This window comes from Haliotis cracherodii, unplaced genomic scaffold (assembly GCF_022045235.1).
Source record: "Haliotis cracherodii isolate W230 unplaced genomic scaffold, xgHalCrac1.p SCAF_21, whole genome shotgun sequence".
Lineage (NCBI taxonomy): Eukaryota > Metazoa > Mollusca > Gastropoda > Lepetellida > Haliotidae > Haliotis > Haliotis cracherodii.
The window spans coordinates 13855316-13880714 of record NW_027266277.1 but is presented as its reverse complement, the minus strand read 5'-3'; the positions used below and the strand labels follow the sequence as shown (position 1 = coordinate 13880714).

General features: G+C 39.9%; 1 protein-coding gene across 1 annotated transcript in view; it reads right to left on the bottom strand.

Annotated features, from left to right (window-relative positions):
• Positions 1-996: 996 nt before the first annotated feature.
• The window catches only part of LOC139470730 (nucleolar complex protein 2 homolog), a 233703-nt gene continuing 209300 nt past the window's right edge, over positions 997-25399 (bottom strand). The window contains exons 12-18 of the mRNA XM_071253004.1: positions 7308-7421; positions 6867-6968; positions 6410-6553; positions 5476-5589; positions 3636-3766; positions 2609-2686; positions 997-1641 (exon numbers count right to left, since the gene is read on the bottom strand). Of these exons, the coding sequence (XP_071109105.1) occupies positions 1383-1641; positions 2609-2686; positions 3636-3766; positions 5476-5589; positions 6410-6553; positions 6867-6968; positions 7308-7421 (942 nt within the window). The 3' untranslated portion in view covers positions 997-1382. The remainder of the gene's footprint in view (positions 1642-2608; positions 2687-3635; positions 3767-5475; positions 5590-6409; positions 6554-6866; positions 6969-7307; positions 7422-25399) is intronic.

Below are 25399 nucleotides of genomic sequence, written 5' to 3'. Positions count from 1 at the left end.
TTCCTGGAAAATGAGTTGGTCGCTTATGTTTCAGCTCTGGTTGTGACACGCCACTTCATTTTAATGAGTTGGTCTCATATTTTTCAGCTCTGGTGACACACCACTTCATATAATGATTTGGTCTCCTATGTTTCAGCTCCGGTTGTGATGCACCATTTCATGGAATGATTTGGTCTCTAGTTTTTTAGCTGCAGTTGTAATGCACAACTTCATTTAATTAGCTGCTCTTTAATGTTTCAGCTCCAGTTGTGAGCACCACTTCACATAATGAGTTGGTCTCATATGTTTCAGCTCTGGTTGTGACACACCACTTCACATAATGAGTTGGTCTCATATGTTTCAGCTCTGGTTGTGACACACCACTTCATATAATGATTTGGTCTCATATGTTTCAGCTCTGGTTTTGACACACCACTTCATATAATGATTTGGTCTCATATGTTTCAGCTCTGGTTGTGACACACCACTTCATATAATGATTTAGTTTCTATTTTTTCAGCTCCAGTTGTGATGAACCACTTCATAACACCCGTGAAGATCCGGGGTAGAATAGGTCTTCTGCAACCCATACTTGCCATAAAAGGCAACTATGCTTGTCGTAAGAGGCGACTTACGGGATTGGGTGATCAGGCTCAATGACTTGGTTGATGAATGTCACCGATCCCAATTGCGTGGATCGATGGTCATGATGTCAATCACTGGATTGTCTGGTCCAGACTCGATTATTTACTGACCGCCATCATATAGTTGGAATATTGCCAGCGTGGCGTTAAACAACAAACAAATAAACACTTCTTTTGACTAATCTGTGTAGCAAATTTCATCAAGAAATATTCAACTGTTTGGGAGTTCTGCTCTGGGAACTGAAAACAGGAGTACAGACGGATGACATACTGATTGCTATATCTCCCATTTTTAAAAAAAAAGTGCAGCAGATGCCATTGTTACTGACAATCAAATAAAAAATTAGTTAATTTCAACACCATTTCATCTTAATGACCTTTATTTCATTCTTGACAAATATTTCCAAGCATATGTGGGTTTTATACAATCTTGCTGCTTCATCTATATCTATAATTCGTAACAAATTCTTTGGAATAATATTTGACCTATTGCAATGATTATTAAAATGTTGTACAGACTAAAAGAGGCAATGTTAAAGAGCCTAATGACCTCTCAAAACAATAACGTTAACAAAACCAAAAAATAAAACATTTTAAAAAGTTTTGCTCAAAAGAATCCAAGCCGATATTATTTTGTAGACTTGATAAAGTTCTAAAACAAGAGGAAAGAAATTTAATCTGCACTGACACATACTAGTATATAGTGATGAAGAAACATAAAAGCATCTATCATCTCTCCCACATTCAGAGCTTTACATATCAATCGGAATCTGACATTTCAAAATCTTCTACGACATCATCAAGGTCAAGGTCACTGTCATCCTCCATTTGCACGGGTTTTGCTGTCTGCTTCTGCTGCTTGCTTGGCACCTTCTTCTGCTTGCCTCGTGCTGGCTGAGGTTTCTCCTCCTCCTCCTCCTCCTCATCATCATCATCATCATCATCATCATCATCATCATCGTCATCGTCGTCACTGGCTGACTGAGCTAGCTGTTCCAACTCATCACTGTCAAAATCACTGAAACATTCAAAAGTTGAGACTATGATGTAATCAATCCTGTCTTGCTCATTCATAAACTGACTGAATCTTGTTTAATGCAGCACTTTATTCCAGCTATTTCATAGATGCCTGTAAAATATCGAGTCAGTAATAGTTAGAAACAATCCAAGCCATCAGATACAATGACACTATCAGCCACGTCTACAAGACCACCTGATCCTCGGTAGTCGTCTCTAAGAGCAGGGGCACGGGTGGCCCAGTTGTCTTAGGCGCTGCGATTCACTGTGCAGACTTGCGTCCCTTGGGCACGCCAGAAACCTATGATTGTGGTTTTGAATCCCGGTTCGCCCCGATTATGTTTCTAGGTTTGTCAGCACCATACCCGTGCTCGTGGGTTTTGCCAAAGTGGTAAACGTCTGAGACCTGCATCACTTCAGGCTTTCCTCCCACATTTAGCTGACATGCACGATATAACTGGAATACTATTAAAAGCAGCATTAAACCAAACTCACTCACTCTCTAAGAGCAGGGGATACAGGGAGACTACCGGTATTCTTTCCCCAGACCTCATCATGATATATCATATTATGATGATATACCTTCATGTCTGTATTAACAGTTATAAACATTACACGTAATATTGACACAAACACTTTCTAACCATTATAATCATGGGCATCTTTCACAGAATCCTTCATGTCTGTATTAACAGTTACAAACATAACACATAATATTGACACAAACACTTTCTAACCATTAAAATCATAGGCATCTTTCATAGAATCCTTCATGTCTGTATTAACAGTTACAAACATAACACATAAATTGACACAAACACTTTCTAACCATTAAATTCATGGTCATCTTTCACAGAATTTTAGATGTTTAGCTGCAAATTTTATTTTACTTGCTGCAGAATTAGAAGAATTTGCTGCAGAATTAGAAGAATTTGCTGTAGAACTGTTTTCTGGGTAAACAACTTTACCTGTAATCCTGACTATCCTCAGAGTCTCCTGGGGATGTCTTCTGTTTCTTGGCAGGGCGTTCCTTGCGGGGCAGAAACCTGTAGAAGAATGACAGATTTATTGAATTATTGCTTAACAAGGTGCAATAATGGAAGGGGGAATTTACTGGCACAATCTCAGATCGTCCAATTTGATAGTCTTAACATCCAGATCTGACAAACCCTCCATGAAAAGTCATGTCATGTAAATCTGAGTGAACTTTAACCTCCTAATCTAAATCGTAGGATACGTAGGTTTTGAGACAATCAGATGTCAGAATTTTTAGCTGAATCTTGTTCATTTCTCTACTACGTCGATAGTGAATTTTGAAAGAAAACACACAGAGTATACAACTAATTTTTATGATGGTGCTCCCTTTTGGGTTAAGAGTAAGTTAGTGAGTTAGGTTTAATGCTTTTAACAGTATTACAGTTATATCGCGGCGTGTTAGCTTAATGTGGGAGGAAAGCCCGAAGTGATGCAGGTCTCAGACATTTACCACTTTGGTAAAACCCACGAGCACGGGTATGGTGCTGACAAACCGAGAAATATAATCGAGAAGAACCGGGATTCGAACCCATAATCATAGGTTTCTGGCGTGCCCAAGGGATGCAACGCTGCACAGAGAACCGCGGCGCCTTAGACGACTGGGTCACCTGTGCTCCCTTTTGGGTGTAGATGCCAGGGTACTCAGAGAGACAGGGTTTTAAACTATACACATATATGTCGCCTCCGCACTGATTGGCTGATTAGATAGTTCACTTGATGAGTCAGATGGAGTGTTTGTCAGATCTTGATAAAGAGAGGTAGACCTACTTTTAATAAGATTGATAGAAATTGTTTGTTGTCTGATTGTTTTGATTGCCTTTAACCAGTCGATATTGCCAAATGCAAGGTCATTTTAAGTTAAAATTGCTAAATTCAAGGCCTATCAAGTCCAGGCCGCCAACTTCAAGGCTTTATCATATAACAACACAATCTACTGAGTGACAACACCCAGTCCCATACCTGGTTTCATCATCGTCGGACTCATCGCTGTCAGAATCAAACAGCTCCGAGAATTCCTTCCGATCTTCTGCTGTGGCTTTAGGGATGACCTTTGGCCTCTCAATGGTCGGGATGTTGTCGTCCAAGCTTATCTGCAGAAACAAGGCAAGCAAACTAACTTTAATCATCAATACTGCATAGGCTTATATCCAGGTCTGGAGGAGTGAGTGAGTATGGTTTTATGCCGCTTTTAGCAATATTCTAACAATATGGTGAGGTGAGGTGAAATTGGGTTTAACATCGCGTCCAAGATTATTGCACTTATATAGCGACGTGCATGCACGTGTGTGTGGCTGCTTGTACTAGTCCGGACTGATGCTGATTTATAGTGCTAGCCCACTAAGGTACCATGCCACAGTTTAACATGAATACCCCACTGAGACACAGTATACTGACTCCGAGCCGAACCATCTTTTAACGTCTTTTGGTATGACGCGGCCGGAGATCGAACCCGAGACCCTCCGCTCTCCGAGCGGACACTCTACCACTAGACCACGGATCTAACAATATGGACACCGGAAAATGGGCTTCACACATTGTACCCATGTGGGGAATCGAACTGGGGCCTTCGATGTGACGAGCCAACGCTTTAACCGCTAGGCTACCCAGGATTCTTTGTGTGATGTGGCTATTTATGTAATGGGAATATTAATGTAATCATGATATTTGTCAGGGTTTGATTCCTCACAAGCGTAAGTGTGAAGCCTATTTATCATGTCCCGTCGTATGATATTGCTAGGGGCGGTTGGGTAGCCTAGTGGTTAAAGCGTTCGTTCGTCAAGCGAAGGTTCGATTCCTGACATGGGTACAATCTGTGAAGCCCATTTCTGGTGTCCCCAGCCGTGATATTGTTGGAATATTGCTATAAGCAGCGTAAAACCCTACTAACTCACTCACTCATTCACTCTGTACTGTTTCACCAATTGTTTACTGATCTGCAGATACGCTAATATTTCTTCTAATTACCTCCAAGGGCAAACATATCGGGGTTCATAAAAATCATACATGCCCTAGGGTCATATATCACGTCAACAACAGTGTGTTGTTTGAACTTGTCTCCGTCATCTGGATCGCATTGTTGACATCATTCGAATCTTATTGTGACGTGAACTCAGAATGACTTCATACTAGGAACGAATGTCATAGCTCTGCTATCGTTGCAACTTGCTGTTCTTATAGGTTAACACTAAAATTTGTCTCTGAATGTAGGCATCTTCTTCAGCAATAAATAGAACATTATATTTGAGTTAATGTAATACTATGTTAATGATAGTATGCCTAAATTCTGGCCCTCGCTCGGGAAATACGGGAATTTAGACACTAGTGTCATAAACATAGCATGACATGAACACTCATATAATATTCTCTGTTTGTGAACATGCAAGTTAGCATTCAGGAATAATTTTGTTGTATTTTGCAAATGATTTTCCCCCACATTTTTGAGTATGCTTGGTGGAATCCTCTTTCCAATTGAAAAAATTCTCACTTTAATATGGAAGGAAAACTAAAAAGTCCTTGCAATTTAACAAACATACAGTGTTCACTGACCTAAGCACACAATAAGTGCAAATCTCGGACTCGAACAGAAACAGATCCTGTTTACAATCTGCGACTTGGTCTGAAGCTTGAGTCTGTGAAAATTTATTGTGGTTTTGTAAGCTCAGCTAAAAATAATCCGTAACTTAAGACTAAATTCTGCTCAATAAATCTCTGAAGGACAAGATTGGGCTATGGGGCAAAAATGTTTTTGGCACAACACTTAATGTATGTGTCCATCCTACACAGTAGAAGAACCACCTACCCTGTCCTTTCCGGCGATCTCGTGCTGTAGCTCCCGGTCACGGAGCTTCCTCCAGCCGGTGTAGTACTTAGTCAGGGGGGCACATGCTGCTGAACACTGTCGCTCCCAGGCTTCCTGAAGTCATCAATCAATACCAAAAATTACAATGTTCATATTTGCATATATTTTGTTAGATTTAAAGGAACAGAATTAATCTTTACGAAGTAACATAATTATCATTGGACTGTATATTTTCCCAGTAATCTAATGTTTGACAGATAAAGCTGTACAAAATCTTTAAAAGATTCCAGAAATATGTGAAATTTGCAACAAAAAACAAAGGGGACAATTATATTGTAATTTTGAATACCCATTTTAGAAGCTGGATAACAACATGAGGAACACTTCAAGGGGAATAACTCATGTGTGTTTGTGTTGATGCTGACAAGTTTGGTGGTAGAGTGCATGTTGCAGAAAGTCTAACTGTACATTTAAACAAGGTTTACCCAAGAAATTCATCCTTCTTCTTTAATAAACTTGAAATTAAAATGCATAGATACTGCATTACAGGCCTGAAATGCAAGACACACTAAACCCTGAAACACACAATTACCGTATTCGACGTAATAAGCGCCTAGGGCGCTCTCAAAATTAGAATATTATTTTGGTGAAAAAAAAAGTTGAAAGATAAATTTCGTGGTTTATGCTGACAGCCTGAAATGTTTATGTACGACAGATATATTTTTCCAGAATTTAATTGCCCATAATTAAGTGTGCATATATCGCACGAGTGCGTATTATATGCGAATAAATAAGTCTTGTGTACATTAATCAATCGGAAGGGTTGCTAATTGGGATTGTTCACTAGCCAATATATGAGGAAATATCGCGGTGGGCGTTTATTAGAGCGGGGCACTTATTACGTCGAAATACGGTAACTAGAAGCTGCTCATACCACAGCCTTGGAGTCGCTGATAGCAAAGGTTACAGCTTTCCTGCGCTGTGTGATGAACTTGACATTATCTTCCACCTTGTCCACAATCTGACGAATCTGCTTGCAGTAGTTGGCGATCTTACATTTCTTTAAAAAGTCCTTCAGCTGTAAGTATTGGAAAGAGAGTCTGTGAGGAGTTTCACTTAAAGGGGCTACTTCCTGGCTGTCAAACCCTGCCTGCTAGGGCTCACTCGCTGCGGTGAGTCAAATTTACAAATTGACTGAAAATCGGTCCCTTTTATTCAACAGACTGACTAACAATTATTAAGATATTCAAAAGGGAAAAACATCACAACAGACTTATTATAACAAGATTAGTAGCCAAAATATATAGAAATAGGATTTGGTAAAATCCTCAGCTATTTAGACTGCAATCGCTTATAATTTATTTCAAAACAAAACGAGAACATTTCCTCACCTGCAACATGGCGGGCAGCACGAGTTCAGGGAAGCCGATGGAGCTAGCATGATTGTTGAATTGTTCCAGTAGTAGCTCGTACAGCTGGTCCACAAGCCCATCCTGGAGAAACAGATTTCACGATGAAAATTTTATGGGGATATTTTTTTTTTGTAGTGATTGTTTGTTGTTTAACGCCGCACTCAGCAATATTCCAACTATATGACGGCGGTCTGTAAATAATCGAGTCTGAACCAGACCATCCAGTGATTGACATCATGAGCATCGATCTACGCAATTGGGATACGATGACATGCATCAACCAAGTCAGTGAGCCTGACCACCCGATCCCATTAGTTGCCTCTTACGGCAAACATAGTTGCCTTTTATGGCAAGCATGGGTTGCTGAAGACCTTTTCTACCCCGGATCTTCACGGGTCCTGTAAGTTGATAGATTGCTACCTTGAAAACCTTCTCTTCCTGTTGCTTCTTAGAGAACTTGAGGATGCAGGCAAAGTTGAATGGCTTAAAACTGACAGACTTGTGCTTTTTGTTGAAATCAGTCAGCTCAAACACCTGAAAAATATAATTTAAAAATGAAACTAAATATGAGAAATGGAATTATAAAACAAACAGCATGTTGTCTTCAACAATCTCACCTGAAATATAAAAAAATAAATCATTTTCAATGATTTTATTATGTATTGTTTTCAAAGGAAGTTTCATTACATACTTTTGAAGCAATTTAAAGAATGCCTACAATTGGAAGTCTGTGTGTTGTAGTCAGAGAGTTAGTGAGTATGGTTTTACACTGCTTTTAGCAATATTCCAGCAATATCACGGCGGGGGACACCAGAAATGGGCTTCACACATTGTACCCATGTCGGGAATCAAACCCGGATCTTCAGCGTGACGAGCGAACGCTTTAACCACTAGGCTACCCGACCGCCCCATGTGTGTTGTAATACCCACCAGCCATGACAGATTAACTATAGTAATTGAGTAGTAGTGTATTGTATCATTCTCAAATATCATATGCTCAGGTATATATGTATGCATTCAGGCGCATAAAATTAGTATATTTTGTTCTCGCTAGAGTTACCTCCCTTATATCACTGAGCCACTGCAGACTGGGGAGTTGCATCATTTCTTGGCTCGGTGCCAGCTCCATGTTTGTGCGGAGTTAACGAGCTCTAACGAGTCGACAGAGCATTTAACCACACAACTAGCCTACTGAAGAGCATATTCATAATTAATGTTCCCACCACACTGTACTGGTTTGCACTGGACTCGACCATACTGTACTTTTTAAGACGCAATGAGAAAACGAACATGATGGCGAACAAAACATTTCACTTGCAGCCAGCGCCTCAAACATTGTTATGACATCACGTCTGCTATCCTAAGAATTCCCGCACTATTAAAAAAATATTTTGTGTTGTTGATGTTTTGTTGTTGCTTTCATCTACAGAGACAGACAGACAGACATAATTTACTTAAGTTTCACCCAAATAAAATACAGCAATATACATACACAACATACATCAGGTAGGGCCACTCTATATGGAGTTACGAGAGACTAACATTTAGTCACAGTGATAAAGTTATCTTATCTATATAAATATATGTCGACAAAATAAAACATAAAATCAAAATAGAGCCAGCTTAATTTTAGGACCAGCAAAACATTCTAGACGTGAGACGGATTCATTTTTTAATTTATTCTCAAGTGTCTGGAAGCCTGTCCTTACTGTCAAGAGAACTGCATAAACAAACTAACAAGGAAATCAACTTTTATTTATCTTCAGCCATATGTATTGAGATTATATTTTCACAGTGCAAATGATATTCCTACATAAAGTCTGTACTCTTAAAGGCAATATGTTAATGTTAACTGCGACCCGTGAAGATTCCGGGGTAGAATAGGTCTTCAGCAAAATATGCTTGCCGTAAAAGGTGACTCTGCTTGTCGTAAAAGGCGACTAACGGGACTGGGTGGTCAGGCTCGCTGACTTGGTTGATGCATGTCATGGATCCCAATTGCGTGGATCGATGCTCATGATATTAATCACTGGATTGTCTGGTCCAGATTCGATTATTTACAGACCTCCGTCATATAGCTGGAATATTGCTGAGGGTGGCATTAAACAACAAACAAACAAACAAATCATGTGAATTGCTCTGAATAAACAGTGTTTGATATTTTCCAAATGTGATCATGTATTTTTGTTATTCTGTCTATATATCCATACCACCACATATCTAATTGATGCAGTTAAAGATACCGTCATAGTTTATTAAAACATAATCACATTAGAAATTTCCACGTGTCGGCGTTATGCCATCAGCTAGACAATCACCAACATTAAACTCTACACAAGGGACTATCTGTGGTCGCAATCACTTATACACGTCAACCAGTTTAAAATAGACTAAAATAGCAAGCAGCTGTCAGATTATTGATTGACAGTAAATATGGAAATATGAAGATGTGGAGTGCTGATGCTCTGGCCTTTCCTTGACAAAATGCCCACGCAATCGGCAGCCATTCTGGAAAGCTGACATTTGAAAAACTTTGTGTGCTAATGGGAGCGAGGCTATAACCATTATATTACATGCCTACACAAACCCTGTGATCAATGTAACACAATGTAACACAATGTAACATGCTGACCATGTGGCTGTTAGCACACACTGTTATTTCTTGTGAATAGACCCAGCTATGGAGCTATATTGGGACAGGGCTTGTTTAACATGTTTAACAGTCTGTGGAATCCATTTCCAGGAATTGATTAAGGATAACTTCTGTGTTTACATACATTGTACTTGACATTTCAAAATAGCCTCGCATACCAATATTTTTATTTTTATTACAACACTGAATTCTAAACATCAAAACAATATATGCCAATGTGCTCTCAGGAAACATACTATTGAAAAAAAAAAAACTTTCAAAAAATTTGAAACCAAAAAAGCCAGGTTTATCTTGGGAAATGTTTGTTGTTTAACACGGCATTGAGCAATTATTTATGTATGTGACGAGACAATCCAGTGATTGATATTATGAACAATGATCCATGTTGTCATCAATACCACGCAATCAACAAAGTCTCTGATCCAAAACACCCAAATTTAGCTCATCCATAATGGACAGAATAGCTTGCTTGAGACCTATTCTAACCCGAAAACCCAGTGTCCAAGTAAATAGTCTATGAAATGGTCTGTGAGAGACAACATTCCCCATGTTTCAGAATGATGGTATTTCTAGAAATATTTTTTTAAATATTTTTTTTTGGTCTACAAGGGTGGGAAATTAAAGACAACAACAAAGAGCCGTGTTTGAATTAATTCACTGGAACTAAGACTAATGTCATTGGAATAGTCATTAATCTATTTAATGTTTATTGTTTGACAGAGAAAATCTCAACATCTGTGATCAGATTAATGTTTCTGGTTCTGGTACTTGGGTATAAACGCATTAAGAAACACATTATCTCTATTTTTTTAATTAATACAAACACAAATTTGCTTCAACGATAAAAAAGGAAGAGAAATAAAATGGATCTTTATTAAAAAAAGAATAAGAAAGAGTTGAACATTAAATATTCTGTAAATCCCCCCAAACAAAACAAACAAATACCCCCAAAAAACAACAAGGAAACAAAAACCAACAACAAAACAACAAACAAATAAAAGAACCATGGTGTTACATTCTGTTATATGTACACAACACAAAAGGTCAAGGTTCAGATACTTCATAACAAACACTCCCCCATGTCTTGACGACAGTACCCCATTGAATGGAAAACTGTCACTCCACTGTACGCACGAGTGACACTGAGTCACTTAGGGTAATGCGTTGACATTAACAAATAATGCCTTGGTTCAATACCTATAATCCCGCCATTGATGAGCGATTACAACCACCAAGTCCGTGGGAACCTGAACATGATGCATATTTCATAGTGAGACTTAGACCCCTGGGACAAGCAGCGGGTTACCTGGGTACATGTTGTCATGGCAACCAGGTGAATATAAGGTGAAGAGGCAGTTAATGAATCAATAACCTTTTATTGGGAATGGCTGAATTTAGCTTGATGAATGACGCAATACAATGGGAGATCAAGTTCAGAGTGTTTAATCTTGTTTGTTGTTTTTCTAGAAGTGAGACAGATAGGGGTTAGCTTTGGTCCGGAATTGTTTGTTTTGTCCGAGGTAGTTATTTCCAGACACAAAGTCAACTTCAGTTTGAATCATATATCATTGTCTTTCATAACAGAAAACATTTGAGTCTACATCCTTTGATGTAAATTACTCCAAAAATAGTTGGACTTATTGACACCCATAAATATGATTTATGGAAGTACGAGTGCAAATTAAGAATAACAGAATGTCAAAGCTAAGATACATCACACTTTTACAGCATCATCAAAGGTACAACATAATCATCTCTTTAAAAAATAAAACAAAATGATAAAGACGACCTTTTTTTATTCTTGGGTTGTAGTGTCTGGTATGTCGGGGACAAAATATTTTGCTTCAAGACAAACAGTTTTCAGGACATCAAAGATTTTAAATTTAAACCTGAGTCAATTACTTTATTTCAACTTTCTGGAAAAATCATTCGATGAGGATGCGACACAGACTGCAGTATTACAGTGGGACAATAAGAGCATGCAAGGAATCAAAGGTGAGGTGAAATGGGGTTTAGCATCTCGTCCAAGATTATTGCACTTATATTGTTTGTTTGTTTAACGCCGCACTCAGCAATATTCCAACTATATGGCGGCGGTCTGTAAGTAATCAAGTCTGGACCAGACCATCCAGTGATTGAAATCCTGAGCATAGATCCTCGCAACTGGGATACGATGACATGGATCAACCAAGTCAGTGAGCCTGATCACCCGATCCCGTTAGTCGCCTCTTACGGCAAGCACAGGTTGCTGAATACCTATTCTACCCTGGGTCTTCACAGGTATGCACTTATACAGCGACATGCTTATAAGCCGACCCCGAGGTATTAACTTGACTATTGAAATATGAAAGAACAAGATATGACCCGTAGATAAGCCGAACCAGGAAGTGAAAGGCAAAGACACACCGCAAAGTCGACTGCAGGACTGTGCAGGTACTTGCAGATAGTCAATAATATAAGATGAAAAATGTTGTAATTATAAAAGTCGTTATAATTTCTAACAAGAGTTTGCCAATAATGTGGCTATATCCCCCACCCCTGTTGCAGAATTTATGATATAATTAAATCTAAAGAAACCCTAATCTTTTTTAACCGAGGTGGAACTTGTCATGGAAATTGTAAAAAAAATAAAAATTTCTAAAATTTCTAAATAGCAAAAGGCACCAGTTCAGCATGTACCTGACATACCTGCAAAGTTTGATGAAAAAATATTGAACAGTTTCTGAGTTATGCTCCAGAAACGAAACGTGACGGACAGATGGAGCCTGTTTCTATATCCCCCGCCAACTTTGTTGATAAAGATTTAACAAACGAGTCATCCACTCCCCTGTTTCTGTTGGGTTTTTTTAATCTCATAATGATCTTTATGTTGCCATCAACAATGATGCACCATTTTGTGAATCGGTGTATATAGAATTATGAACCCGTGAGAAAATGTCTCAGCTAGAGCCACGACTCGCAGTATGAATGCCGCATCATAAGCATGATGTTTTTGTTTCAAACTCATGATGAGAATGTCAGTCACTAAAAATATACCAACTTTTTTACCAACTTTTATACCCCTATGCAGTAACACACCAATTTGTTTCAATTTAACATCAAACATTGCCGCCACTATTGTATGTTAATACAATAGAATTAAATAAACTTAAATACAGGCTTCTCCAGTTTATTAAACTAATTTCTCGAAAACAAAAGAATTAAGCCCCTACTCTCAATACAACCACTGAGCACCCACAACTTGAAAGTGTTTGTGTAAACAACATAACAATACCAATCGGCCCTGTTATCGTCAGTGCCATCTTTTAACCTCTCTTGGAATGACACAACTAGGGATCAAACCCTGACCTTCCGATCTCCGGGCAGATGCTCTACCACTAGACCACGGAGCCGGTCCAGGGAATCAAACCCTGATCCTTTTCCATAAAGGGCAAACACACTTCCTGCTGACCCACCACTGCAGAACAACTTCCAGATGTGTCTTGTTAAGGATTTTGATAGTTTAAATATAAAAACAATTGTATCATCACAATGAGTGAGTGAGTGAGTATGGTTTTACGCCACTTTTAGCAATATTCCAGCAATATCACGGCGGGGGACACCAGAAATGGACTTCACACATTGTACCCAGGTTGGGAATCGAACCCGGGTCTTCGGCGTGACGAGCGAACGCTTTAACCACTGGGCTACCCAACCGCCCCTGTATCATCACAATAACCTAATGTCAAACCAGTGCTTGTCTTCCTCACACTGAAAAACATGTGTTGTCTACCCAGCCAAGTGGCTTTGTTCAAAATTTGGTTCTTTACATCCAGCAGCTATGGGTACCTAGTAGGATGAGAAGGTAATATGAATGCAATCCTGTACCTTATGGGCAACTTGGGTTGTATTCTCCCCAGGGAGCTGAGAATGCAATTGGAATAAACAGTAACCTGTTCAATGGGGTAATAATGTCACAGGCTTTGAGAAAAAAGTGCAACCTGTTTTATTATTTTATTTATTTATTTATTTATTTATTTATTATCCATCTTCTGCATACAAGACATGACCAACCAGTGCTTCCCTTTCATGTTCCCTTTTTTATAGAGTTGAGCATATCATAACAAAATGGCTTCTAACAAAGATGTATGTGTCTTGGTGGGACATGCCAGCCTGACTCGGTCTGACAATTAAGTCTGGCACGTCTTTCTGTCAGCATGCCTGTCCTTTCTCCATATACATGTCAAATCGTCAAAATGTGTCAAAAAAACTTCTGGCATGTCTCAACAAGGAAGTAGCTATATCAAATAATCTTCTACAAGCTTGAATAATTTGTAACAGTTGAAATATTATAGCTGTGACAATTATTTCCCCATTGTTTTGGGGATTAGTGAAAGGAACACGACTGGTATCTTAGAAAACCTTTGGGCGTAACAGTCCATCAAGTGTTAATTAATTAATCCTACTTGTATTTCAAACCATTATTTTATCATAATAGGCTATTTATATTGCGCATATTTCCACACCACACAGGGCATGCTCAAAGTGCTATTATTACCCCAGTCAGTGTACACTCAAGAATCGACCCATGAAGATTCCGGGGTAGAATAGGTCTTCAGCAACCCATACTTGTCGTAAAAGGCGACTATGCTTGTCGTAAAAGGTGACTAACGGGATCGGGTGGTCAGGCTCGCTGACTTGGTTGATGCATGTCATCGATCCCAATTGCGATCCCAATGATGTCAATCACTGGATTGACTGGTCCAGACTCGATTATTTTACAGACCGCCGTCATATAGCTGGAATATTGCTGAGTGTGGCGTTAAACAACAAACAAAACAAACAAAACACTCAAGAATCATTCTCAGCTCCCTGGGGAGTATACTACCCAAGTTGCCTGTTAACAACCACATTGCCATCTCATCCAACTGGGTACCCATTCATTACTGGGTGAATAGAGGCACATTTCAAACAAAGTCACTTGCCCAACGTTCCTGATAACTGTCCGAGTAATGTCAGGAAGTCATATTGACAGTAAACATATAAATATCTCACTTATTTTATAACGTAGAGAAAAATATGTTTATATTAATAAAATGATAATAATCACAAATTTAAAAAGAATACAAATTAAATTTCAGCATTTTGTCTTCTTCAATCACACAAGTTCGGAATAGGTAAATACGAGCTCATATTCCATCATATGTTATTGTTTTGTATCAACATGTTGTTGTAGTTATATACAAGGCCGTTCAGCATGAGCAGTGAAGCAGGTTATCTGTTGTCAACAGAAGTACTTTTGTAATTCATCCAACATCCACAGCCTCATCCCTGACTATGTTAATGATAAGAATCAGATGCAATCATGTAATTCTATCACAATAATAGTTTTATCCATATATAATTGCCACCGAACCAAACAGATGTCAGGTTCATTCCTGGGATTGTCAAGGTCACCGTAAACAAGCAGTAATCGTCACCGGGGGCGGTAATATAACAGCTACTTAATTTGTATTAATAACAACCTGTCCTTATTTTAGAATCAGGCAATATCCCGGGACTTTATAACAGGATCACTATCTACTTTATGATAAAAACACTATGTTTTATATTTTATAAGGGGGCACGGGTGGCCCAGTCGTCTAATGTGCAACGATTTGCTGTGCAGAGTTGCGTCCCTTTGGCATGCCAGAAACCTGTGATTGTGGGTTCGCCACGATTATGTTTCTGTAAGCACCATACCCTTGCTCGTGGGTTTCACCGAAGTGGTAAACGTCTGAGGCCTGCATCACTTCGGGCTTTCCTCCCACATTAAGCTGACACGCCGTGATATAACTGGAATACTGTTATAAGCGGCGTTAAACCCAACTCACTCACTAACTGTATTTTATAACATGATCAGTGCCTAATTTACTTCACAACAGGCTAGCCTAACTGTGTAAGTTGAAATAAACTAAGTTGGATTTGTGTACCTGTATGGTGATATGTGTTTGCTTCATCTGTTTTAGTGTCGATCTGTTTGCTTAGCATACCATAAAAAAAGAAAGAAAAGCCTACCATTGATCTGAGGCCTACCATAAACTCAAGACCTACCATTGATCTAAGGCCTACCATAAACCCAAAGCCTACCATTGATCTGAGGCCTACCATTGATCTGAGGCCTACCACAAACCTAAAGTCTACCATTGATCTGAGGCCTACCATAAACTCAAGACCTACCATTGATCTGAAGTCTACCATTAACTCAAGGCCTACCATTGATCTGAGGCCTACCACAAACTGAAGGCTTGCCATTGATCTGATGCCTACCACAAACCCAAAGCCTACCATTGATCTGAGGCCTCCCATAAACCCAAAGCCTACCATTGATCTGATGCCTACCATAAACCCAATGCCTACCATTGATCTGATGCCTACCATAAACTCAAAGCCTACCATTGACCCAAGGCCTCCAATAAACTCAAGGCCTACTATTGACCCGAGGCCTCCCATAAACTCAAAGCCTACCATGACCCGAGGTCTACCATGGATCCGAGGCCTACCATGACCCGAGGCCAACCATGACCCAAGGCCTACCATGTATCCGAGGCCTACCATGACCCGAGGCCAACCATGACCCCTGGCCTACCATGGACCCCAGGCCTACCATGAACCCCAGGCCTACCATGGATCCGAGACTAACCATGACCCCAGGCCTACCATGGACCCCAGGCCTACCATGAACCCCAGGCCTACCATGGATCCGAGACTAACCATGACCCCAGGCCTACCATGAACCCGAGGCCTACCATGGATCCGAACTTGCCATTGATCCAAGTTCCACCTGTAACCCCTGAACGTACTGAACTGAATCAATATCCCTTCCTGCCTGCCTCCAACAAGTGCAAATAGTTTGGCAATAAATCCTCCTGGAACACGATAACAGTAAGTACATAGCCTTATGAAACTGTTTACATCGTGTTACACAGACTCAACCTGAAGTTGGTCAGAACAGCAAACTCGAACAAACACCCCCATGCATCTCCACTAATCTTATGAGCATATTAACATTCTTTTCTCGTTATTCATACTCCCAGAATGCAACAGCAACGATAACATGAGGTCGAAATAATCTGAAAAGGTATCTTTAGCAGTGAGAGATAGATTCCTTCTTCAAGAAACCTAAATTTAGACCTTGGCGATATTAATACGAAGCTGGTGGAGACAGGACTGGTCTGGAACTGCTATTTATGGCGTATCAAAGGAAATCATTTGGTTCTGCTGTCCTGAGGGTCTTAGAAGAGCCGTTCCTGCAGAAGTCATTAGGATGTGGCCGTTCCCAACTGCAGGAGACAGAATAACCTTCCCGAGTTTCACCATCCTGCTATACAGGTATCTGGTTCATCAGGCCAACTGGGCGCAGGTCCTTTTAGAATTGATAAATATAACAGTCGACAACTTCAAAGTCACGAGAATACTTTTCCCCTTGTAATTGAAACCTTATGCAATGGCTCGTGCTACTATTTTGTGTCTAGCTTGGAGGGATGAAGAAACTGTCATGGAATCAAACCCAGACCTGTTTTAAGGGACCGGTCATTTATTACGGGGGTGGTGGGGGTGGGTCAGAGGGTTTTGATGCCCTAATGTACAGAAAATAATGACCACCCCCCCTTAGACTTGTCATATTTTTGGATGACCCTCCCCATGTCCTATTTCATTTTTTTCATGACCTTCCCCGAAAACACAGAATGCAAAACCACTTTATATTTTGTTATAAAATGTCCATTTTAACACATACCCCTCCACAATTGTGTATTATTTCGACTACCCCATTATAAGGGGACAGATGTAGGCTGCAAGAGAAGGGGGGGTTGGGTGGATGGGTGGATGGGTGGGGGGTGCGTGGTGGGCGGGTTTTGGGGCGTGAGTGTTGGCTTATGACAGGAGACCTTATTTGTTGAGAGGGATAGCTTTAGTGAGTGAGTGAGAGAAATTCAACGTAACATCAACAATATTTCAGCCGTATCGTGACAAGGGATGGATAGCTCTAACAACTATGGTCTCAGTAATAATATTGGTCTCATTGGTCTCATTCAAACAATACCGTATTTGACGTAATAAGCCCCCAGGGCGCTCTCAAAATTAGAAATAGGGGGCTCTTATTCGAGTATTATTTTAGTGAAAGAAACGGGTTAAAAGATAAATTCTGTGATTTATGCTGACAGCCTGAAATGTTTATGTACAAAAAACAGATATATTTTTCAAGAATTTAATTGCCCATGATTAAATGTGCACACATGAATGCGTATTATACACGAATAAATAAGTCTTGTGTACATTGATCAATCGGAAGGGGTGCTAATTAGGATTGTTCGCTGGCCAATATATTAGCAAATATCGCTGTGGCCGCTTATTAGAGCGGGGCTCTTATTACGTCGAATAGGGTATTTTAAACTGCTAAAATGCAAATCATGTAAACCATATCCCAATGTTTGAAGAAATTATTTCAAATAACAGTAGTAAGCAGTTATCAGAATAATAATTTCAGTTGTGGAGAATAATTTCCATGTTCAAAAAAGTCTGTTATTCTTTTCATTTGAATAAAAGATGTTGACAGATACTGCATGATATATATACAGAAAAATACAAATATCATTGAATTTTGAATTTCACCTGTAATAAACAGGATTTTAACTCTCACAGAGCTACAGATTAGCTCGAATTTGCGTAAAATACCCATTCAAAACCCAATTACTTTCAATTAACTTGCATACAGAAACCCTTTCATTAAATGCAAAACTCGATTGTTTGAAAACAACACGAGTAAATACCCAATGAAGCCTCTTACGTCTTACAACAGAGCTAATTTCCGAAACACATTTACGAGCTAATTTAGTAAGCCTATATTTATGAACCGTTATTTACATCTAAAACATTATTTCATTTTTTTTAAATGTCAAAATACTTACTCATTTAGGGAAAAACCCAATAGAGTGATGAATAGATGAGTGAATAAATATTGGTTACCCAAAGAAAAATGTAATAACCCAATCAAAATAGAAACCTTTGAGTAAAAACTCGATAGCTCAATAAGTGATCTGGATCTGTCACATTTGTATGCACCAAGTATGAAGTACTTCCATATTTAAACTGCCACAGCTTGCTAAGCATAATGATACTGAATGGCGTAATCATCGATGCAGAATAAAAAATGCAGATTTTTTTTACAGATCTTTGTCAGTTATCAAGGAATACAAAATGTGAACTAATCTCGATTACCGTATTCGACGTAATAAACGCTCTGCTCTAATAAGCGCCCACAGCGATATTTGCCAATATATTGGCTAGTGAACAATCTCAATCGGCACCCCTTCCAATTGGTTTACGTACACAAGACTTATTTATTTGTGTATAATATGCACTCGTATGTTATATGCACCATTAATTATGGGCAATTAAATCCTGGAAAAATATATCTGTCGTATATAAACATTTCAGGCTGTCAGCATAAACCAGGAAATTTACGATCTTTCAACTCAAAATAATATTCTAATAAGAGCCCCCTATTTCTAATTTTGAGTGCGCCCTGGGCGCTTATTACATCGAATACGGTATGCGTCAAAATAGATTCCAATTGGCGAAAATAGGCACAATAGGCGTGAACATTATATGAATGGATGACTGAAAATCAATGATGACACCAGGTGTTTGTGATAAGGGTAAGCATGCCCTGTCCTGCCGGTAGCATCTGTCACTCACACGATTAGCATCATAAAGCAAGTATTTGATTGCTGTTGCCTGAAATAAACCACTGAGAGTGTCCATATCCTTGTAAATTGAAACAAACTTGATGTGACTCCCTGCAAAGTTTAATTTCAAAACCCCCCATAGTTTTCGTCTATCATGCTAAGCAACCAGTTCAAAAGTTTGATGTCGGACACAAAACATAAGTTTTGAGACATACCCCACTGACAAGTGCACTTGTACCAGAGCAGTTCTACCCCGTTGCACAAAGCGATCGTAGTTCAAGGACTATGGGAACTTTAACACAGACTTACAACAGACGTAGCTCTATCATTGCTTTATGAAAAGGGGCCAAGGACCAACGTTATATCAAAGGTGACATTAGCGATGTAAGTTTAGTTTTTCTCTGACACATTTGCCTCAAAAGTGAGTGTATTGTTATACGTTGCTTTTAGCAGTATTCCAGCAAATGGACTTCACACACTGTAACCATGTGAGCAATCGAACCAGGTCCGTCTGCATGATTAGCAAACACTTTATCCACTAGGCTACCCTATCCTCCCTTCCCAAACATGAGAGGACTGATTTTGAAGGAGAAACACTTTATATTTTCCCCTCAATACCAAGAATACCCAGCATACCAGGACACACACTGAACAAGCTCTAGTCAGTTTCAAGCATGTCATTCTACAGGTAACAGAGACTTATTCGCATGACTGCAAATTTGAAAAACATTTTTTATTGGCAATAAAAATTACTGACACGCAGGACTTTAAGTAGATGCTCGAGAAAACAATTCCTCGTAAGACTTCCGACTGTATCCTCCCTCAACGGTAAGAAACATATAATAATAACCATATTGGACAAGATGACTGAAGAAAGGTCACACGTAATATACTTCAGACAAAATAGGACTTTTTAAGAAGGAGGAACACTCCTTATTGTTTTCTCCAAAATACCAATAATACCAAAAATTTCAAAATACCCATAATTCCAAAATACCAACAATACCAACAAAGGCATCTGGGCACATACTCAACTCAGTACAAAGTCAGTTTCAAGCAAGTTATTTTACGGGTAACAGAGAATGCTTGAAAAAACATAAGAAATTTGAAAACATTTCATACTGGCAATAAAAATAACGAACGCGCATGATTTATAACAGTGACGTGTAGAGACGCCCTTGTCAAGAGCTTAGTGCTTCTACCATTCAAAAGACTGTTGGCAGATGTTGCAACTGTAGAGTGCAAGAAGGTAGCCCTAGGGTTAATAACCTCATATCAGCCTGGTCTTATTAGGTATATATTGACCAAGGATTCAGTAAACTCAATAGATCATAGAAAATCAAATTGCACAGAGTTGAGGTTTATTACAAATTAACTACATGAGAAGGATACTACAGCCAGTCTAGTCTAGTCATCAGATTCCCATTGAGGAGATGCTGGGTCAACTTGTAACTATAAGTACTGAATAGTTCTAAGCTGTGATTGTAGTGCTACACTCATCTACACTTTAACACAGGCTTACAACAGTTGTAGTGCTACAATCATCTACACTTTAACGTAGACTGACAACAGTTGTAGTGCTACACTCATCTACACTTTAACGTAGACTGACAACAGTTGTAGTGCTACAATCATCTACACTTTAACGTAGACTGACAACAGTTGTAGTGCTACAATCATCTACACTTTAACGTAGACTGACAACAGTTGTAGTGCTACAGTCATCTACACTTTATGTAGACTGACAACAGTTGTAGTGCTACAGTCATCTACACTTTAACGTAGACTGACAACAGTTGTAGTGCTACAGTCATCTACACTTTAACATAGACTGACAACAGTTGTAGTGCTACAATCATCTGCACTTTATGTAGACTGACAACAGTTTTAAGACCCGTGAAGATCCGGGGTAAAATATGTCTACAGCAACCCATACTTGCCGTAAAAAGGCGACTATGCTTGTCGCAAAAGGCAACTAACAGGATCGGGTGGTCAGGCTTGCTGACTTGGTTGATGCATGTCATTGATCCCAATTGCGTGGATCGATGCTCATGATGTCAATCACTGGATTGTCTGGTCCAGAATCGATTATTTACAGACCGTCGTCATATAGCTGGAATATTGCTGAGTGAGGCGTTAAACAACAAACAAACAAAACAAAATGCTACAATCATCTTCACTTTAGCTTTGAGTGACAAACAGTTGTAGTGCTACAATTATCTGCACTTTCACATAGACTGACAACAGTTGTAGTGCTATAATCATCTACTCTTTAACACAGGCTTACAACAGTTGTTTAAGTGCTGTGACTAACTTCTATACTTTCAGATAGTGAGTAATATTCCAGCGACATCACGGCAGGGGATACTAGAAGTGGGCTTCACACATCATACCAATGTCGAGATTCGAACCCTGGTCTTTGGCGTGATGAGCGAACAATTTAACCACTAAGCTACCCGATCACCCCAATTTATGATAGACTAACAACAGTGCTATATCAAAGGCGACACTACCTATATAACATTAATGTTTCTCTGGTACATTTTTCTCAAAAGTGAGTGAGTACCGCTTTTGGCAATATACCAGCAACATCCTGGAGGGGCACGAGAAATGGGCTTTTCCTGGTAAGACTTCCGACCGTATCCTCCCTTAATTAACAGTAAGAAACACATAATAATAACCATATTGGACAAGGTAATTGAAGAAAGATCGAGCGTTAGGAACTACGGACAAAATAACTTTTGGTGGGGGATATGGGCAGAATTCCTAAACCCTTGAATATTCTTTACTTGAAGTTGTGCAAATGTCCTGATTAATCCGACACAGTAAAACTACATTTGCTTATTCCTGCTCGACCTTCACCTTCCTAATATGCCATTCACCTTGAAATGACCTGCATCTGACCCAGCACTGACACCATAAAGTACTTGAATATGTTTGATTTAAAATTCCTCAACATGAAGACCAAGAGCATCAGTATGCATGCTGACATTATTACGTTATGTAAATCCCCCCCCCCCCACCCTCTGACGGCAGCAGCATGCACAGCATCCAACCACTGCACTGAGACAGACAGGTCATGTGGACCTGTATCCCACAGACACCATACTGTCAATAGGTACATTCTCCTAGGGGCTGACAATATGTTCATTAGAGGGCTGGAGATGTGGTATTTATTTAAAAAATTGAATAATCTGTTCCTGATGATGTAATAATGAGACTTTGTCTTCAGGCTTTTTAAAAAAAATATTCTGGATGGTTGATGTCGTTTGTTTTTTAACGCCACATTTAGCAATATTCAAGCGGTCTGAAAATAATCAAGTCTGGACCAGACAATCCAGTGATTGACATCATGAGCATCGATCCACACAGTTGGGATATGATGACATGCATCAACCAAGTCAGTGAGTCTGACCACTCGATCCCATTAGTCAGCTCTTACGACAAGCATAGTCGCCTTTTACAGCAAGAATGGGTTGCTGAAGACCTATTCTACCCCAGATGTTCAATCGTGTTCCTGGAAACTGATGTGCATTTGATCCGTTATTTTGTTGCAAATATGTGTAGTTCGAGGCGACCGTGCAGAGAAGTAAATTTAATTAATCTTCATTTAGCTGCTGTCAGTTCCTGTGACCTGCTCTATGCACCAGCTTCCCACTGCATCCGCTCAGCTCTCCATTTTCAGGCATGCATAAAAGCATTTCGTGTCACAACTCAACACTTCCACACGCTTCCATTCATTCCACATGCCTGAGTAATCTTGGATGAGGGCGGACTCAGCGATAATCATAAATTATTCGGTTAATAAGCTTCCTTTGGAGGATCATAACCGTGTGTTATCACACAAAGATCTTGGGTTCAGATACGCACTCAGCCAGACATGGTGTGTGCACCTAAATGCCTTCTCGTGGAATGTCTCCCTTACTCTTTATTTCATATCATATTCTGTTTGTCAAGGGCTTAAAATAATTTGTTTAATCATAGACTTTTGAAATTCTTTTAACAGGCCAGGCCATGTCTGGTGGATAAGCCTGAATAGCACTACTGTTTTAGTGCTGCTAAATGCAACAGTGTTTCAGATATTGCGTGGTTTGTCATCTGAATGCTGGAGAAAAGCCTTACCTGATATATGACACACCCGATTGACTTTTAATATCAGCAGTTTCACACATGGGACTGTTCTGTCCTTGAATTCCAACAGAGAGAAAAGCTTGAGTGAGTGAGTGAGTGAGTGAGTTGGGTTTAACACCACTTTTAACAGTATTCCAGTGATATCACGGTGTGTCAGCTTAATGTGGGAGGAAAGCCCGAAGTGATGCAGGTTTCAGATGTTTACCACTTCGGTGAAACCCACGAGCATGGGTATGGTGCTGACAAACCTAGAAACATAATTGGGGCGAACCGGGATTCGAACCCACAATCATAGGTTTTTGGCGTGCCCAAGGGACGCAACTCTGCACAGCGAATCGCGGCGCCTTAGACAACTGGGCCACCCGTGTCCCCGAAAAACTTGAGGTAATGTCCTTGAATTCCAGAGAGACAAGCTTGAGGTAATGGGGACCTACTCTGTCCTTGAATTCCAGAGAGAGACAAGCATGGGGTACTGGGGACATACTCTGTCCTTGAATTCCAGAGAGACAAGCATTGGGTACTGGGGACCTACTCTGTCCTTGAATTCCAGAGAGACAAGCATGGGGTACTGAGGACCTACTCTGTCCTTGAATTCCAGAGAGACAAGCATGGGGTACTGGGGACCTACTCTGTCCTTGAATTCCAGAGAGAGACAAGCATGGAGTACTGGGGACCTACTCTGTCCTTGAATTCCAGAGAGACAAGCACGGGGTACTGAGGACCTACTCTGTCCTTGAATTCTAACAGGAGACAAGCACGGGGTACTGAGGACCTACTCTGTCCTTGAATTCCAGAGAGACAAGCATGGGGTACTGGGGACCTACTCTGTCCTTGAATTCTAACAGGAGACAAGCATGGGGTGCAAAGGACCAGAGAACAAAATATCAAAATCTACAAAATTATCATAATATCTTTGTGGTTAAAGCACTTGCTGGCCACATCACAGACCAGGTCTGGTCCCCACTTGGCTACAATGTATGGAACCAGTTTTTGGCATCATCCATCATGATCACAGCTAAAAGCAGCAGTCACCATCCTCACTCATTCCATATCACACCACGACCATGAAGACCCGGGGATAGAATAGGTCTTCAGCAACCTATGTTTGCCGTAAAAGGCGACTATGCTTGTCGTAAGAGGCGACTAATGGGATCAGGTGGTCAGGTGATATATTGCTGAGTGCGGCGTTAAACAACAAACCAACCAACCATATCACACCATTATATACATGGAAATCTTTTCATGATGGCATAACAGTCAGTTTCTTCAATTATCAAAACAATAGCCATATCATAGCCATGGAATCTCCACAGGGAGTCAACATTGGGTACAGGGGTACTTTTTTGGTATGTAAAAAAGAATTAAGTTTCTTGATGACATTTAAGTAGCGATGGCTTGTGACGAACCAGTGCACACTCAACCCCCACATGTTCTGAATTGGCCACAAGGGCGGGCCACTACGTTATGGGCTGTAGAAGCTAACGCAGCCCACACAAACATATTGTGTTAACAAGGGAAACAATGTGTCCACAATACAATCATATCCGACAATATACACCGGCAAATGTCAGCCATACTGGAGCAATAACGCTACAATACTGCCTGTCTGGGTTATACAAGTGCGTAATATAACCAACAGCAAATCGGACTAAAAGGGGCGTTGGCAAGTGTTCCACAGGTGGTCACAAGATGGTCAAAACTTGCCGCCAAAACCCCACCTGATAGCCATTGTTTTGACTGGAAAAATCCTGACCTCGTTTAAATGACCTGGAATTCAATTCATAAAATCCCTTCCTGTGCTCCATTAATCCCACAATTCCACTTCCTTACTGTTACGCCTACCACGGAGGAAGTGTTCCAGACCAGGGTGTCCCAGTCCCCTCAATGCTGAAGTACATGCATGTGGTTTAACTTAAGGAAAACGTGACTTCTCTGGCATTGAATAGCCTGTCCACAATGTGGTTTTGATATGTTGAAAAAATTTCAATTTATTTGGGACCCAATGGTGGAAAGGAATATGA